At 37.8% G+C, this 20,043-nt stretch overlaps 1 protein-coding gene across 3 annotated transcripts in view; it reads left to right on the forward strand.

The window, feature by feature from the left end:
- ADAMTSL1 (ADAMTS like 1) overlaps positions 1–20,043 on the forward strand; it is an 855,592-nt gene that overhangs the window by 639,989 nt on the left and 195,560 nt on the right. For 2 of the 3 annotated variants that reach the window (XM_058565859.1, XM_058565858.1), the window contains exons 10-11: positions 3,381–3,519; positions 17,478–17,528. In XM_058565859.1, the coding sequence (XP_058421842.1) occupies positions 3,381–3,519; positions 17,478–17,528 (190 nt within the window). The remainder of the gene's footprint in view (positions 1–3,380; positions 3,520–17,477; positions 17,529–20,043) is intronic. The other variant, XM_058565860.1, reaches the window with a different exon arrangement.

The following is a 20,043-nucleotide window of genomic DNA, read 5'->3' on the forward strand; positions in this document are numbered from 1 at the left end:
GGTGATTCTGTTCATTTGAGAATAAGCTACTATTCTGGTTGAAATGAACTTATCTATTCAGGAATCAAGTGAAGAGTATTTGTCAGGCCTACTACATGGCATGATGTGTCCAAAAAGAATGATACGTTAATTTAATTAAAACAATTTATTACCAGAAAAAAAATCATTGCATTGTAGACTTATGCTCAGCAACTTTTCAGCTGTACCTCATCATCCATGCATTAAAAGGAATGCCACTTGCCTTATTTATCATTAAAATGCATCTCTCCTCAAAAGTCACCAAATGAATTCTTATCTCTGCTCCATTGCATCTATACCATGGAAAGCATTTTGTGACTGGAAAAGGTGTTTTTTCCCCCGTTTTCTGCTCTTCATAATTATTATGGTTACACAGTAATTCTTTTGACTGATTTAATAATAATTTATTTAGCCATGTCCCTAGAGAAGATCATTTAGTTCATTTAAACTTTTCTATTACAATGTAATGAATAACTTAATACCTAAGTATTTTTCTCCTTTCAAATTATTTTCTTGGAATAATTCTCAAGAGTGAGTTTCAGAATTTTTGCAGCTGTTGGCATATAGTACCAAAATTCTTTCCAGAAGGGTAATAAGCAGTATGTGAATATTTTGGTTCCCTTGCTAACTGAGCCAGTATTTGTGGATTATCATTTTTTTTAATTTTGCTAATTTAATGGGTATAAAATTGTATGTATATTCCTTTAAAAACTAGCACATCAAATAAATTCTAGCTGCAGCTTCATGGAAGACTGTTAAATGGCTGGTTTTAAGTAGCTAATCCACACAGGTATCACTAGATTATTTTTTTTAATTGAAGTATATTTGACATACAATATTTTATTAGTTTTAGACATAGTGATTCAATGTTTATTTACATTACAAAATACATTAACCCTCTGTCATGACTAGATTATTTTGACAAGAGAAAAGAAAGATGGTACCTCAAAATGGAGGCAAATGATTATCCACTAATTTTTGTAAATCAGTAAGAACATATGATATAATTCATCTTCAGCTGTGTTATCCATGTCTACATAATGTGAACAAACCACTGAAAATGATGTTCTGTAGAGCAATGTTAGATTTTAGCTTAAAAGCAGTTAGTCAAAAATACCATCAAGTTCTTTTACTTGGTTGTTAAAAACTATTAATTAAATATATTAAGCATTTCAGTAAAATAGTGTTTCCAGTTGCTCTATCTATCCTGAATAGAAAATTACTTTGTTTAAAAATAAACTGCCAGTTCCTTTGATGTTTCATGAGAATGTGTTATTTTGATATATCTATTAATGACTGGCACAGGAAATAGTTTCAAAAAAAGAAATCAGAGGAAGTGACTTTTTTCTTCTTTTCTTTTTAAATGAAAACCATGCTTTGTGAGAAGTAGCAATTCAATAATATGCCCACTATGCCAGTTTCACATAGAGCTGATGTTGGAGTGTAATTTCAGTAACCTTGACAACAGCTTGCTGTATAATAAGGCAATTAATGTTAGATTAATATGTATCCAACTCTTGGGCCTTATTTTCCTCAGATCTAAGTGAAGAAGTACAACCATCAGTGGTTTTTAAATGTTTTGAGCTATCAAACCCTTTCTTCATAGGAAAGTTTACTAGGAAGCCAAGATAAAAGGCATACTGTTCTGAGGGAAGATGTGAGGGATGTGGACACCAGCCTTCCTCCCATTTCATGGACCATGGTTTGAAAGTTACTGAAGAAATGATCTCTCAGTTCTCTTTTATGTCTCTGGTTCCAAATTCAACTGGTTGACCATTTTGCTAAGTGTAAAGAATTGCTACTCCAAATACCTTGTGAAACTTTGGAAAACCCGATTATCTGACCATTTGGGTCATTTATTTAATTTTTGTCCTAAATTTTCATTTCACACACTCTAGAATAGCTTCAAATCAATGTTTTTCAACTGACAAATCACAATTTTTAAAAATCATAATCTCAGATTTATAATTTACTTATTGCTTGTGCCTACATTTTGCTGCATGATAAATTCTGTCCTTGAGTAGAAATTAGTTTATGGAAAATTATAAAATGATTAGCTTGCCATAAAATTATCTGCTTTAGAGTATAATGTAATTGAAAAATAAAAGTATATTTACTTATATAAAATATCATTTTGCTCTTTGATTTTCTTATAAAACAAAAAATATGGAACATGTGTTCTTACCCATGACTTTCCATGCTTTTCATCTTCACAGTAAAATTGTTAAAAGGTCTTTTTTTAGGTCTTTAATGAGCAATTAATTTTTGTGGGTGGTCTGAGAACACAGCCTCAAGCCAGGAAATCTGGTTTATAAGCCTCCTTCTGATTTCCTAAAGTCTTTTGCAAGTCTTTTAAATACTCTATATCTGACTTTCTAACACATATTTAGCAATAACAATACTCAACGGCCTGCCAAGGAGAAGATATTTTGAAGTTGATTTGGGTTAGAATGATACAAAAAGCCTAATTAAAAATAAATTCTCTATGTACATTTATTTTTCACCCCAAGAATCTAAGTCTTCATCACCACCCCCCCAGAAATCCACAGAACAAGAAAGAAGCAGGTAGAAAACGTAGAACATATAAATAGGATTAAGTATTACTCAGCAACACTATTTTTTTTTTAAGAGGATTCTCTAAACAGTGGAAATTTGTGCAGGGACACTAAGAAATATTGACTAGAGACAGAGAGAATGACCAAGGATTCTGGGTGAAGCAAAAATTGGACAGTAGGAGGTATTTTTTTAGTTCTGGAGGGAAACTTAGGATTCATGATGGTGACTGTTGGGGTCTTAATCAACCATTTACTCAATCTAACCCTTCCAGGTTGAATTTAGGCAAAAATAATGTTGCCAAGCACCTGGTAGGACCTGATCCTGTGCTATCTCTCATTGCCCCCCATTGACCAAGGGGAATGGTATCAGGGTTTATTTAATTGATTTATTTATTGGAGAGTTGATTCTCCCTGGTGCTCTAGGTACAAGGGAGGCAATTTTGCATCCTTGCATGAGATGGCTGGTAAGGAAATATTGATGATCTTTTTTGGATACAGAATTCTGTGTTGGACTTTAAAACAAATTAATATGAAATATGAGTTCTTATGATAGAGTCTTATAATCTAGCTATGCCGTTGTGTAGTTCAAGCCTAATGGTATAATTTAATTATTAAAATTTGAGTGGAAACCATAGTATTTGAGGCTTGCAAAAACTACTGAGCCTTCCATTTATCTGTCTTTTGTCTGGGACATGCCTGGGAGCCTTGGGGAACAATTTCCATTAATGTGAGGTGGCCAAAAAGCATAAAGAAATATATTGCATTGACATGTGCATTTACGCTTGCCGGCATGGTTTGATACCGCAGGTTACCAGCTGACGTCAGCTGAGTGTTATGATCTTCGGAGCAGCCGCGTGGTTGCTGATCAATACTGCCACTATTACCCAGAGAACATCAAACCCAAACCCAAACTTCAGGAGTGCAACTTGGATCCTTGTCCAGCCAGGTCAGTCGAATTTACTAGTTTCTTTATCATAAACATAAATCAAGTTCCAAACAAGCTACTTAAATTAAAATCTCTTAATTAAAAATAAGTAAATGTAGCTGCCTAATGTCCATTCCTAATTACGTGTTATTAGTACCCGTGCCCCTTGTCCTTGCTGCTATATGATGCCATCTCAGGGTCTATGGATTTTCCATTTGTAAAGGTGCAGGTGAAGCCCTCTTCAGAGTCATTTTCTCTTCTCATTTCTTTTCATTCTGGTTACTTATTTCTCTCCTTAGCAAGGTCTAGGCCAATGGACCTTAACAAATGTAACGGCACGATGTTCTCAGGATTCTTTCCATTTTAACTGTCACCTGATCAGTGACATGATCAGTGCAGACCATAGTTCAGGGTCACAGCTGACCCATGTTAGCCTGTGGTGGTCCACACTGATTTACTAGAATCAAAAACAGTCTTAGAACCGTTCTACATTTGAACAAAAACTCAGGCTTTGTTAAAGATAAAGCAGGACTTATTTCCAATAGTCAGATTTTTTTAAAGGTCTTTCTAATTAGGAGGTCTAAAAAGACACTTGACACTTTCACATATCATTGTTTGCTTTTTGGAAACCATAATTGGCCCTCAATTATTTTTAGGATCAAGAATCACACTACAAATGGAATATCTCAGATGATGAATAGTCATAGAAATGCAAATCAAGAATCTTTTCATGGGTGTAACATTTGTCATTGCAACACTTCCTGGTAAATGTCTTTATTAACTTAGCTTACTCATCGTCAACATATGAGAGAGGATATCAGAAAAATCTTCTACAAAACTAATCATGTAGACCAAAAGATAAGGTATCCTTTCCCAGGCTCCTTGGATTTCTGAGAAACACCTCAATGTTATTTTTTTAAATCATAGTTTACTAATTATATATGCATAAAACAAAACTTTGAACAGTTAAAATACTACATGAGCAATGTGGATGAAAATCATGCTAGCTTTGAATTGTAAGCAATGCAATTTTACTTTTTGTGTTCTGCTGTGAACTTTTGAAGGTTTATTTCTTGTACTCTTTCTGCTTCATATTCATGAATTCTAAATTGTACGTGTAATGTGAAATTGCCTATTTCATATACCTAGTTCATAAAAGTGAACTCAGAATGACAGGTTTTCATTAAAGAAACAGAAAAAATAGATATTTAAAATTATATAATTTAGGTGAAGTTTAATTTAGCTTCATATTACACCAGAAAGTTATTAAAAATTGGATAGTATAAAAAGTGAATGAGGTGTTAAAATTTTGCTTGGACGTCTTTATTTTGGAAATATTAAAGGTATGAAGTATTTTTAGCCAACGTAATTATAACTAATGCAATTCTACTCCATTTTAAAATTATTCTACTTATTATGCATCTTTATCCATATCTATATCAGAGGACCAGGACATGAAAAGCATAGTTATCCCAATTCAGACAGGTCGACTCAGCCATAGAGAGACTTTGAAAGTCTTATACACACTCATGAAAATTTGTGTGTGCATTTCTAGGAGAAATGGGAGATTCTCTCCCACAACTGCATAAAGCTTTTCCCTGCTGGGAAAACACTTCAATGAAGAGATGGCCATGGAAGGTGGTCATAAAATAAAAGCATTTTGTTAACAATTTTAAGAAAATATTTATAATGAGAAAAAATTTACTCAGTTGACTCAATTGAGTAAATTCTTTCTGGCTTCTGATTTTTAACCTATCCTCTCTGTTGGAGTAATATTTGCCGTCTATTTCTTATCCAAAAGCAAAAGGCCATTCTACATTGAAAGAAGTTTGCCTGTGAAATGTATGCTTTTTCTGTGTCCTGTGTTATTTTAAAACATCTAATACAGCACATGTACAAATGTTGGGACAGGTGGTTATTAAAAAAAAGAAAGAAAAGTGAGAAAAGGAGAAAGAAAGTAAGTTAGAGGCAAATGTCAGGAAGCTGCTTTTCTATTGCAGAGGTAATTAAACAAAGCTGTAAAAATTAAGACTTAGCAGTAGGAGAGATTTAAGAGGAAACTGCTTTAGGAAATGTGGATATGTTACTCTGAGGTTAAGACACTTTAGGATTGCTGTGAAATTCATTGAACTCATTTACATACCGGAGATCAAAGCAACCTTTCTGAATTCCAAGAAAAAATAAGAAGTGATGGTCTGAGAAAAGAAGATAAAGAGACTCTGTAACATAGGTCTGCCGTTTCATCAGACAGAGCAGAATCAAACCCTCAAGGAAGTGTTTTCCAACTACAAATTTAACTAACAGTAAAATCAAGAGTGATGCGATAACATTAAACCAATGCCTGTGTGTCCAAAATTAGAAGCCCCCAAAAGGGAAAACATAGATGTTCTAAGTACAGATAAAGTCACATTTTTAAACTTTAAAAGAAATTTATATATTTTATCTAGCCATTGAGATATTTTTTTACTTTACCTATATTAGACTAGGATTTTTGGGTTATTATATGTTACTTGAAAGCAAAAATCCCATTTAAATAGCCAAGTTTATTTGTTGTCAAGACTGGGAAGTACCACAAACAGTAGAAAGATAAATAATTAAGTCTGCAACCCTGGGTTTATTACTTTACCCTTCTGGGCCTCATTTTACTCACCCACAAAACGGGGATGAGAGAGTTATTTGATGCACTAAATTAATGGTTTTCAAACTGTGCCTACAGAACCTGTTGTTCCACAGACTTGCTTCATTAAATTTCGTTTTACATATTTTGAAGTATCTTTAAACAATAACTCACAAAATGTATATTCAAACATGTTACACTTATGTGAAATTGTAAAAATTGTTGTAACAATTGTAAATATGTTATACTATCAAAGTAAATACTTTTTACCCTCATCGTTAAATTTTTCAATTATGTCTGTTTAATTGAAAAATAAACAGTTGAGCTGTAAAAACTGTAACCATTAGTAACTACTTCTCTTTGATAATAAGAATTTTCTCATTAACATACATCTAAAACCAAAACAAACCAGAAATAAACTGGATGTGATAACCATTAGCCATAATTCTTGATATCCAATTTTTCTGTTTACCAAGATAGTTTCACTCTTCTCGTTAATTTGCTTTATAATAAGTAAATGTTATGCATTTGAACTAATGAATGACATCACTTACACATTTCACTCACCAACAGCACTCCCTAGCTTCCATGGTTGTGGGTTGGTTCATCTAGTAGTTCTTGGGGCTAAAGAGGCTGTTGAGATCTAGCCTATTCTTTTCAAAATAATTTTTATGTTTTTATGGCTTTTTTCTGATTCTTAATGCTAACTTAGAAATGTTGATGAGTGAAAAGGTTATAATGAGGGGCTGGCCCAGTGGCGCAAGCGGTTAAGTGCGCGCACTCCACTGCAGGGGACCGGGGTTCACCGGTTCGGATCCCGGGCACGCACCGATGCACCGCTTGGCAAGCCATGCTGTGGCGGCGTCCCATATAAAGTGGAGGAAGATGGGCACGGATGTTAGCCCAGGGCCAGTCTTCCTCAGCAGAAAAAGAGGAGGATTGGCAGATGTTAGCACAGGGCTGGTCTCCTCCCAAAAAATAAATAAATAAATAAATAAAAGGTTATAATGAAAATAATAAAACATTAATAATCTCCAGTGCCCACAGATAACCACTGTTAATGCTTTTGCTATATTTCTTTCCAGTCTTGCCTATAACTCATAACATAGATGAAATCATATTTTATATAATAGACATTTGGAATTCAGTGACTTACCATTCTTGATTTCCACTATTCTAAAGCAAGCTTGAATGTCCAGGACATGTAGTAACATTTTGCTGAGGCAGGAATTTGTGTCCCTTACATTACAAGACCAACCATTGAGCCTACCTGGCTGCCAGCAGTTCCACTCCTTAGAGAGCTTTGTTGCTCTCTGCTGGTGTCAATTTATGCAGTAATTTTTATGAAGTGATAAAATACTTTGTTTCCTAGCCAAAAGTGGTCTCAAAAAGGAAGCCAAAACTTAATGCTTATAATGGAAGGGAAGACAAGGTGAAGTTAAAAATGTAACGACCTTCAGCTAAAATTAAGAATGTTTCTCACTGGTGACTCAGAGCTATGGTATCACTAATCCCATCATACACTCTATGCACAATATAGTATGTGTTCTGGTGGGAGTCCCAATGTGGGCACTCCCAGAAGTCCAGAGGCACGCCCCTCCTATATGTCAGGGATCTACCGCATGTTTAACTGGTTTTCTGCTTCATCCATTTAACACTATTGTAGGAACTCTTTCCCATGGAGCTGAGACACTTGGAATCTAATCAAATAGAAAATCCTCTCTTATGCCTGCCATGCTGTAATCCTAGCTTCTGTCTTCACCAAAGGGAAATTTTTTTTTTTTTTAATGCAGTGCCTACTGGTTTGTGTAATGATTTGTGTCATCTTTGCCTCTTGGGTAAAGGGTCAAGTCCATCACATGACCAGAAAGCCTCAAAATGTATGCCTATGGTTCAGCAACAACTAAAAAGGCATAGTTTTAGTTCAGCTAATAAGCACTTCATGTTTTCAGAGTGGCTTTAAATGTAAAATATGCTACATTTGGCCTTACATATCTCAGCCTCTGAGACTGGTAAGACTGTTAAGGCTGTCTGGGGGAAATTGTGCAAGATATTGTTTTGAGAAGATCAGAGAACCACCTTTTCAGATTTTGTTGGCACAGACCTCTAGTTTTCCCTCCAAGGCAGTAATGAAGGGGGCTTAAGTTGGCAAGGGTTGGACAAGCGCAAAAAGCTCTCACTCATCGCACTATCATGGTCACAATCATCAGCAAACAAAAGTGTTCTAGCTGAAACTGCATCCAGATTCTCCCTTCCCTCAAGGAATTCAGAGCAACAGTCGTAAGCAAATGCCCAAACTTGTAAGCCCCAAGCAGCAGCTGTTGGTGAATTCAAGTGGACATTTTTGTCCAGCTCCATTTAATTTGACAACAAATTGCATAAGTCATCCCCGGCCATGGACCAAATTGTGAACAAAATCTCAAAATTGAATCCTAATGCAACTTTAAAGAAATAATCTGCATCATGAGAGGCAGTGTGTACCGTGGGCATGTAAAAACCTGGTCACACTAACTCGGTGACCAACTTGTCCTATGGTGATACAGCCTGATGGTTAGAAGGGGAGATTTGGGATAAAACAGCTTGGCTTGGGATCCTGGCTCTGCCACTTTACTGGTTGAGTGGCCTTTGGCAAATTACTTGTTCTCACTAAGCCTAGTTTTTTCATCCTGTGAAGTGAGGATAATAACAGTACTTACCTCATAGGGCTGTCATGAGGAATAAATGGTGTAATACATTTAAAGAGCTTAGCAGAGTGCCTGACACATGATAAGCACTCAATAAATGTTAGTTGCTGCAGCTATTATGACTAAGATTATGGTTACGATACTGTTGATGTTACCTCAGAAAAACTCCTAAACTCTCCAGAAATCAGCTTTCTCCTCCATGGAAGGAAAAGTTGGAACTCTAGAATTCTCTATGAGTCTAGAAAGGTAGTTCTCTATTTGTTGTTTTAACAACAGAAGACGTAGATTCCTAAGAGGTATCTTCATGAAAGTAAATCACGTTTATCAGCTTTTTAAAATATAATGACCATGAGAAATTAAGATAATTAGCAACTCTGAAATCTCCATGTGCAATTGTCTAATAATGCCCATTTAACCAGCCATGGGACACTGCCATTTCAGTCACATGTGATTTATACCATGTCCGTCGCCAAAAAAGGAGAACTCAAAGTAAGACTAGAAAATGGTTGACCTAGTTAGCAATTAAAGTATAATGAAATGTTTTCCTAATCACAGAAGTCTTTTTGTTTTGTTACAATAGGTAAATGATTTAGAAAAGTAACTTCCTTTTGATCAACCTCATTTATTTATTTATTTATGTATTTATTTATTGTGAGGAAGATCAGCCCTGAGCTAACATCCATGCTAATCCTCCTCTTTTCGCTGAGGAAGACCAGCTCTGAGCTAACATCTGTTGCCAATCCTCCTCCTGTTTTTTTTCCCCCAAAGCCGCAGTAGATAGTTGTATGTCGTAGCTGCACATCCTTCTAGTTGCTGTATGTGGGACACGGCCTCAGCATGGCCGGAGAAGCGGTGTGTCAGTGTGCGCCCGGGATCCGAACCCGGGCCGCCAGTAGCGGAGCGCACGCACGTAACCGCTAAGCCACGGGGCCCACCCCTGATCAACCTCATTTAAATGTACTGCTTTGAGCAGCTAATGAGTAAGCAATAAGAAAGACTATCTTAAAATCCATTTCCACTTTCATGCATTATTTATAATGAAATAAATAAAGCAGACTTCTGGTGCTTTTTAGAATGCACGGCCATACCCTTCCCACGTTGGTAGACGAACCAGACATCATCAATCAGCTATAACTCAGTTTTCAGGGCAATTCAGTTCTTCTAACCAGCCAGCTCATTACTAATAATAATGATAACTTCTTATGTTACGTTTTAAACTTTTTAAAAGTATAATTATTTATGCAATTCTTTTAATTAACTTGTGAGTTAATAGAATAGGTGTTATCATTATCCTCATTTTTAACCTCATTTATCAGTTTGGACTTTACTAGCTACATAACTTCTTAACTTCTCTAGGCCTGCGTTTTGCCATCTGTAAAATGAGTATAACATTCCTGTCAGAGAGTAGCTTTGAGGATTAAATGAGATAATGCACATAAAGCTCTCAGCAAGGTGCCAAGCACATGACAGAAGTCAGCTATCATTATTAAATTGAGAGCCCAACCTGTAAAATGATTTGCCTAATGTTACTTCTATTTGAAGTTGATTAAGTGCTTTCACATCTGTTATCTCAATTCAGTTTTACAATCCTAGGTGGTTAGCAGGACAGAGACTATCATCTGTATTTACCGATTAAAAAACCAAAGCCGGGGCCGGCCCCGTGGTGTAGCAGTTAAACGCATGCGCTCTGCTGCTGGAGGCCCAGGTTTGGATCCCGGGCACGCAGCGACACACCGCTTGTCAGGCCATGCTGTGGTGGCGTCCCATATAAAGTGGGGGAAGATGGGCACGGATGTCGGCACCAATGTTAGCTCAGGGCCAGTCTTCCTCAGCAAAAAGAGGAAGATTGGCATGGATGTTAGCTCAGAGCTGATCTTCCTCACACACACAAAAAAAAACTAAACTAAAGCCCAAAGGCATTAAGTGACCTGCCCCAAGTTAGGGTGGGCAAAAGAAAGCTGGATTGTGGAACTAATGGCTTCCAGTTCCAGAGTATCTCCTATGCTACATAAACTCAGATAACCTGGTCCCTGGTGCAACATTCATGTCATTATATCCCACAGGTACCCTTGTTTTTCATGATGTCTCAGCAACCTGTGAGATCTGGTTTAAACCCAACATAGACCCCCACAGCCAGCACAGAACTGCCAACTGTAACAGTGCAAAGTTTGGTGCCCTGGGTCTTTGAACTGACCACATACCTAGGTTAAGCAAGCCTCTTTCATATAATCATAAATACTGATGTTTACTCAGACCAAACAATGACCAAATCACTTGGGAAAGTACAGGAAGAGATAAAGCCCAAGGAAATATTAGTCCCACTTATTGAAAAGCAGTTTAGAAATTGCATTCATTAATATCAAGAATGTTTAACCACAGAAATATAGATGTGAGGAAATTTTAATATTTTGAGCCAAATGATCAAAAACTCCCAGTAGTTGGTTTTATAGCAGAAAATGAATATGTGTCTTAAAAATGTTTTCAAATCCTGGACGATGAAGCAGGGTTCTTTTGGTCTGGTTCCAAAAGATAAATGAATGTTGCCTAGTAGGTACGATGGTTTAAAAAAATTGTGACCTATTCACAGAACATTTTCTCATTTGCTGGATCCCAACTTGCCTCTTTAAATAATAGGAAAACCTATTGTGTTTAGCCATCAAATGTTAGAGTAGGAGAGATTTTGAGATGATCTCTTAGTTCAGTGGTTTTCAATCTGTGGTCCACAGAGCTCTGAGTTCTGCCCTCAGCAGCCACTAGGAAGGGGACTGGTAAGATAGAGCTCCATGAGATGAGTTTCCAGACACCCATTCTTACTTCATCTTAAAACTCCTGATTTCATCCAATACTTAGATTTTACAGAAGACCAAAGCAGAAGTCCAAAGGTAATGTCCCCAAGGTCACACAGAGAGTGGCAGAGAGGAGAACTGACCTTCCATCTCCTCTGTATGGCATGATCCTTTGTGCTCTGCCACCCACGAAAAAGCAAATGCTGTGTCTCTTCCAACTTTTCATTACTTCCCTCCTGCTGCATTCTAAACTGTCGCTTAGGAAGAGATTGGTTTCTATTGCCCTGGAGTTGTCGAGAGATGATGACTTACTCTCTTCCGTGCCAGAACTCCTTCCACCACCCTCAATTTCGTTCATTTTTTTAATTGAGTACCTATCCTGTGCCAAGTTCTGTGCTTGGTACCATGGCAAAGGCAAAGAAGAACCAACTAGGGTCTGGGCCCCCACACTGCCCAGGGGGAGTTGAGTCACATTTTCAAAGCGGCACAATATCTGAAAGACACGTGAGACAGAAAGGGAAGAGATGATTTTTGAAAAGCTGACATGGCTCCTTCTGGGAGACACCCGATGGGAGAGCTACGGAGTTAAGCCAAGCGGGCTGCAAGCACAGTTGCCATCAAGCTGTCCCTTCTCTGCCTCCGATCACCCAGCCCCCTCTGCCTGCCAGAGCCGCCTTCCTGCCCTGCCAAACTACCCTCCAAAGCAGTCTGTCTCCTCTCACAGGGGGCAGACCCAGCGAAAGGCAGGGAGTGGGACTAAAGGCGTGCACAGTGAATGGCAGTTTGGGAGTTTCTTTCACCTCATTTATGTTTGTTTGTTTGCTTTAATTCTGGATGGTTGTTGTACTGCTTGCTTTTGCCTCTGCACACCAATGGCATGATTTCATTGAATGAATATTTACTAATTGCCTCTGTGCGGGACACCATGTTAAGAGATAAACTAAAGAACCAATATCGATTTTGTCCCATGGTGTTGAAGAAAACTTATACATAGTTAGGAGTTAGTACCTAGTTAAAAGTGATGAGAGGAGTTAGGCCTATGGGTGTTTGGAAGAGGAAGAAAGAACTTCTGGCTAGATGTTGAGAGGAAAAGTAAGGATAGGCTTTAGAAGAGGTAGCACTTGACTAAGACATTTCATGGTGCATTATGGAGCCACTTAAGACTTTTGAGTTGGAAGGTCAAATATCGGTTGCTATGACAGCAATGAGCAGGCTGGATTGGAAGAGGCAATGCCCGCAGGCAGAAAGATCTGTTAGGAGACTGCTGCAGAAGGGCCCCAATTCGTGTCTCAAGGAGATGTACTTGAGACATTGCATCTGGAAGAACCGAATGCCTGTAGGGAACGCAGGAAGGAGAAGAAATAAAGATGTCCCCGGTACCTAGCTTGGGTGGATGGGAGGATGTCAGTGCTCTGAACAGGAACAAGGATCACAGGAGAAGAAGCAGTTTGCAGGCAAGGATAATGAATTGTCTGGATGCGCCGAGCTTGACAAACCTAGAGCACATCCAGCTGTCAGGAAGTCAGAAATGAGGCTCTGCAGCCCAGGAGAAGAGGCAAGAGGTCGTGAGAGAGTCCCTGAAACGGACAGTTGAAACCAAGAAAGGGACTCCTTCTGGTTCATTTTCATTACCAAAAGAACCCAGGACCCCACAAATCAGGTACCCATGGAGTTAGTTATATTAGGATTTTTCTTGGAGAGATTTATCACAATATGTAAATTAAATATTAATATGTAAATATGTAAATTCACAACTGAGTAGTGAGACCCTGAATATGGCTGGGTTTTTAGAGTCAGAGATATTATCTAAAGTAGCTTCTAAGATGATTTCAAGACAAAGACTCAATCATCTTTAAGCGACACATGGGATTTGAGGTGATGGCCTCATTATATCCATTTATATCATATTTCCAAATGTTTCTGTTTTATATTTTCTCAGACTTGAATTTTGTCTTACTTGAGTGTTCTAATTTCTGTGACTGCACATTATAGAAAACAGACATAAAAAGAAGAAAGCAAAAAACACTCATAATCCAAACACCAGGAACTAACAACTGTTTTTGGTCTTTTTCTAATGTATATACATATATATGTACACACATACACGCACATATATATAGACTTTATGAAAACGATTGTATAGATGTATGAATACACGAATTTTCTTAGTATTGTACATCACATTGCACACTCTATTGTGTATTGAATTTTTTTCAGTTGACATTACATTTGAACATTTTCCATGTCATTAAAAATGGTTCAGGGGCCGGCCCGGTGGCGCAAGCGGTTAAGTGCGCGCGCTCCGCTGCGGCGGCCCGGGGTTCGCTGGTTCGGATCCCGGGCGCGCACCGACGCACTGCTTGGTAAGCCATGCTGTGGCGGCGTCCCATGTAAAGTGGAGGAAGATGGGCACCGATGTTAGCCCAGGGCCGTCTTCCTCAGCAAAAAAGAAGGAGGATTGGCGGATGTTAGCTCAGGGCTGATCTCCTCACAAAAAAAAAAAAAAAAAAAATGGTTCAAAAGGCTTCATGTTTATGTACTGCATAATATTTCCTTACATGAGCCTGTCATAATACTGAAGCATTCTCCTGGCATTGGACAGTTTGGCAGGTATATACTCTGAGAGGATGGGGTGTGATGTCTTTCTCCTACTTAGACCACATGAGTCCAGAATGACCACTTCCTTATCCTCCTCTTCTCTTCCTCCCACCATGACCCCTGATATTGGAAATTCTAGATGGAGTCAGGTCACAGACCAGTGTAAGGAGGGTGTGAGTGGTCAGAATAGTTAAGGCAATAGAGAATGAGCATTTCTACCGCCAAACCAACTGTTTCTTATATCTTCCTTTCGTGATCTTTTTTTTTTGTGTGAGGAAGATTAGCCCTGAGCTAACATCCATTGCCAATCCTCCTCCTCTTTTTCCTGAGGAAGATAGGTCCTGGGCTAACATCCATGCCCATCTTCCTCTACTTTATATGTGGGACACCTACCACAGCATGGCTTGATAAGTGGTGCGTAGGTTCCGCGCCCGGGATCTGAACCCGCAAACCCTGGACCACCGAAGCAGAGCACATGAACTTAACCACTACGTCACCAGGCCAGCCCCTTGTGATCATTTTTTAAAATCCTTTTTGCCTCCTCACCTCTCCCCACATATTCAGACACATGTCTGAATGCATGCACACACACGCATGCACACAGGTACACATGTAAATCAAGACCTAAACATGGGAAGAACTTCTTCAAGTCCCTAAATGACATCTTTTTTCATCATTCTTCAATATGTACACTTTGCCTAAGAAAAAGATCGAGTGTCTTAAAGGTGAGCAATAGGAAGTTAAGTTTAGGCACCATTGCTGCCCCTCTGTGACAGTGTGGTGAAAGGCCAGGGCAATGGCATGAAGCCCAAGAGGAGCAGAGCCCATGCACACGAATATGCATTAACAGGACCGGACAGAGCACCACTGTTTTGATATCTTTCTGTTTTCACAGGTGCCATAGAGTCATTTTATGAGTCTTCATCATGAGCCGTGCCGTAGAAAGACAAATATAGCTACAGTCTTGCTGAATCCAGGTTTAAAGCTCCTTGTTCAAACAAAAATATAATTTCTAAATCAGTCCAAAGCAAAGCCTGACATCTTGAATTCTAAATGCTCCTGCTTCTATTCCTTTCTTCTCTTCTAGCCTGTCTCCTTCCACATTACTGCCTCCATTTTAAATATCATCAGCTGATAAATCAGTTGGCAGACATCTGCAACAGTTCATTCTATTATTGAGGATGACAAATCATAGCTATAAATTTTTTCGGGAGAGAAGGCGACACTATGCATTTCTGCATTTAGAAATTGATGTAGGCATGAGTAAATATATTAGGGTTAGCTAAAATATAACTGCAAAGTCAATTTGATTTTTTCCTTAGCTACTGTTGGATGTATGTCCAAAGTTACTAGAAGAACTTTGGAAGGTTGGAATTCTTTAAAATATGGTTCTTTTAGAAAGAAAGTTTCTTTAATTGCTAGACAATTATTCTAACAAAAGGCAGGGTTAGCCTTTCACATCCGGTTTCTTGTCTGTCCGAAGAAGGCAGAAAGGAATAGAAAGTTTCTCTAACTTGAAAGAACAGGGAGAAGAGTTTATTGTTGATGTTCATTCCATTCTTGCGGTAGGTAGAGCTGTGTGATTTTGAGCACACCCAAAAGGCAGCATCCAGTTTCATGAACTTTGTTATTTAAGGGTAACACACACACATACACCATCACAATTTAGTCATACAAATAACTACATAAAATTTAGTCATGTATGATAAATAAATAAATTAGTACTCTAACGGTGTCCCTCCTGGAAATAGAAATCGATTTTCATAGCTTCGCTTCCCATTGTCTTTCAGATTTAATTTCTCTCATGTATCCCTTTATCTTTCAGTAATTTCTTCAGGAACTGCCCTCCTGATTACTCCCTCTTTCCCCCTTATCTATCGTGATCTCCAGTCAGTGCTATTTTTATTCTCTCTGATCCACAGTATACCCAGCCCACTCTTTCTACCCAGAAGCTTAGGTTTGCTAGCCGTGTAAAAAGAACATGCTATGTCATCCTGTATCAGAGGATGGGATCAAAACGAAAGTCTTAATTTATTTATTTAAATATAAATATAAACATATTTATATTGAATATGGATATATAAATATATTCCCATCCATCCGTCCATGGATACATATAGAATTCATGAGTTCCTTCACTCATCAAAAGAGGAGTTTATATCACTTATCAGTTTGCAAAGTAAGTGTCATCTGCTCATGCCCTACCATGCTCTGCCCTTGGGGTGCCACCCACGTATTGAGCTCTCTCTGTCTCCCACTCTTGATGGAGGGTCCATTGCACTAGCCCCTTTATCCAAGACCCATGAGTCATAAATCTTCCACAAGCCAGGGGACCCAGCAAGAAGAAAGAAAGTCTTGCCGATCGGCGGCTTTAGAGGAAACCAGTGGGGTAGATTAGTGTACTACGTTGCAGTCCTAAAGGCCTCCGGGGACTTCCACACAGCCTACAACGTCATTTCTTGTGGATCCTTTAGCCGAAGAGCCTATAATATCATTTCTTACAGCTCCTTCAGTCTCTATCTCTAAATCTCCCAGGTTTCTCAGGACACTAGATGTGCTAACAACAGTCATGACAGTCACAACCACCATAATAGCAATTAACACATTATCACATTTTATAGACGTCCACAAAAAAGATCTGTCATATTTATCTCATTTTAACTGCCCTTCCCTTGTTTTGGTAGGGAACTTGCTTTCATGGATAGTTGCCTACTATATTGACTAGCTCCCCTTCCTTTTATGAAATAACCAAGTGGCTACTTTCCAGATATTACTGAAATCCTTAGACCTGCCAAGAGAAGAAACCTATTTGCTAATGCACATTACATAGGCTAGGCAATTCCCAGGTACATACCCATACACAACCCTCTCTTTCATCATAAGTGAGACAGTAACTATAATTCCTTGGTGAGCATCTGGAAGTAACATTAGTAATGATGATAATAATGACCTCATAGGATGGATAATTTGGGGGATTAAAGAACATTTACAAGCTTATTGTGTCATCGTTAATGATGAGGTGCCAAGATTTCTTGCCATCACCCTTTCCAGCGGTATTTCCTGCTTGGATCAGAGAACTAATTATAGTAAATGGTGCCCTTTCAAAGAACTTTCCCCATCCTACAGCATATGCTAGCATAAAGATATTGAACTGTTTTAGTGTTGTTTTTCAGAGACAATTTATTAATGTTGTTTTGCATTTGTCTAAAAAAATTTTGTATTATGTAATCATTTAGTGTTTATTTTATTGTGTGTACCTTCTACTCAGAGGGTTGGCATTATTGTTCCTAACAGTGACGGATACAAGCAGATCATGCCTTATGACCTCTACCATCCCCTTCCTCGGTACGTAAATCAATCATCCTGATGCTAGAATTAGTAAATCAGTCTTCTGCTTCTTTTATATATAGATTTTGTGTTTTTCTGTAAAAATAAGATGGTAGATAGTATATTTTGCAATCCGTCCTGAGCTCTGCTTTTGAATAATACTGGCTTGCTGAGACTGTAAGCTTGTCATTCAAAAAACATTTTAAGATAGGATCACGTTACATCAGAGTGGACACAGTAATTCACTTTGATTAGATACAGTGTATGGGTTTATGTTATGTCTTTCTTCACTCCCTTTGTCCTTTTCCATGTTTCCTCTGCAATAGGACCCTAGTCATTAAAGCACTGTTGCTAACTGTTAAATAAACACTGCCTAAAGTATTATCACAATACCACAAATGGGTAATTCCAGATGTGGTATTACTCTGCAGAGGGACTTTAGATATCCTCTTTTTGTTCCAAAGAAATTATAATTAAGTACAAAAAGGCAGTTTTTTCCGTATCCTTATTGTTCAGAACATTTGGGGGGCCTTTTTTTTTTTCCAAAACATAAAATTCCATGCACTGTGTTGCTTTTTTAAATAACAGTATTTTTAAAAACTAGAAACAATAAAGAAAATGATTGAGAAACTTTTAATAGAACTCATTCTCTCTATTAATATATTCATAAGAAAACTGGAGAAGCTGAAAAATATGCTCGCTACTGAATGTGTTGCCTGCCATACTGGAAACAGCTCCCCAGAGAGTAGAAATTAGAATTGGATTAAAGTAACCACTGAGCTAAGAGAGACCTTTGCTCTATTCTCCTTGCTCATTTGGATTTCAGGGAGTCAGCTGTCATTTAGAACCCAGGGTTTAAATCGGATCACAAATGGGTGGAAATAATCCATGGTTTATTTATGCTCAATCTCAAATTAAGCAAAACCCAGAAAATTATTTTATTCTAAACCATAAAATAAAGCAAAGTTTGATTGAAAGTCTCCAAATACCTAATGAATTGGAATCCAAATAGAGGCCTTTGAGGTCATCTAGTCCGGCTCCCAAGTGATGCTTCCTTCTCCCACTCCTTCCCCAACAATCACCCCCATACACCATACATGTATAAACATATGCATTTATATAAATACACATGTATGTGTATTTAATGCATATGTATTCTCACATGTATATGCACATACATAGATATTTATATAAAACATACACACCAGTGCAAGCTGCCATCCAACCTCTACATAAATACTTCCAGTGACTGGCAGGGAATTTGCTTTTCACCTTTCTAATTGTAGGATGCAGAGAAGGGCATTCGATTTATACTGTATATAGTGGTTTGGGTTTTTTTAAAGTTCTTCCACTAAGGGTTACCTCACTAGTCAGCTCCCTCCCACTTTCCTATGACTATATTGATAAAGATGATAAATGACTTTAGAATGCCACCATTTTGTATCATTTTGCTGGTTTGATCCAGAACCAGACTTATATAGTAAACTCTTCTCCTTCAAAAAAATGGAATGAAAATATAAAAAGATTAATTTAACTGAACCAAGATTTCATTTTAGTTCAAGTCCTGTATCTGTAAAATAAGTATCCATAAGACACACGTATCTGTTTGTGTGAAGGCCATATATTTCAAGATAAAGGCAAGGTTGGGTGTCGGGGGGAGCAACATCCAGTTTATGTTTTTCCTGTAATGGCACTCCTAAGTTTCCTTCATATCTCTGATCTCTCTTGTTTATATTTCTCTGGTATGACTAATGCCCATCTTAGGTTAAACTTGATTTCTTATATATTTGGAAATCCCCTGAGTGCCTGAAGCCCAGTATTCTCAATGGTAGATTGAATGAGCCTCCTTGATGACTGTTTGTACCCCATCCTGTGTACACATTGGCCTGTCTATGCATCACAATGGGAAAGGACAATTAGCAAATAAACAGACTATTTCTTACCCCTTGCCCTTCTGTCACTGCACTAATTCTAAAGTTAGATATTCTGCTTTATTGATCAAGTCTTAGTAAATGGAAGCTATTTCTACAAATATGTTTTCATTTCATAAGAAGAACTGAGAAACACAAATGGTTCTCAGGTGGCAGCTACCTACTGATCAAGGCAGCAGGCTTTATTTACTGCAATTATTTAAATGGCTTAAAGACCACAGGTGTAGATACAAAACACAATTAATAAACTCAGATTGTTTTCTCTTGTTTTCAGTCTTGGACTGTAACACATATCTGAACATAATATAAGGATGTAGTCTGATGAATTGTCTTTAATTCATAATTAATATATGCAACTTTTCCATGTCATTCTTAATTTTAAGAATTTCTTAAGCTAAATATACTGTGTGTTTAAAAAATTAAAAGCCAAAGGAGTTAAAATATATGATATACAAACTCATTTCTTATTCTTCCAGGACAAGATTCTTGGATATGCTTTTTTTCTTCCAAGCACTTACTTGGTCCCCATTTTAAGATGTCCTAACTGCCGCCATATCTCAGTTTTTGCTATACTCTCTTTTAAGCACCCAGACATCGTTTGC

Source organism: Diceros bicornis, chromosome 22 (genome assembly GCF_020826845.1).
Source record: "Diceros bicornis minor isolate mBicDic1 chromosome 22, mDicBic1.mat.cur, whole genome shotgun sequence".
NCBI lineage: Eukaryota > Metazoa > Chordata > Mammalia > Perissodactyla > Rhinocerotidae > Diceros > Diceros bicornis.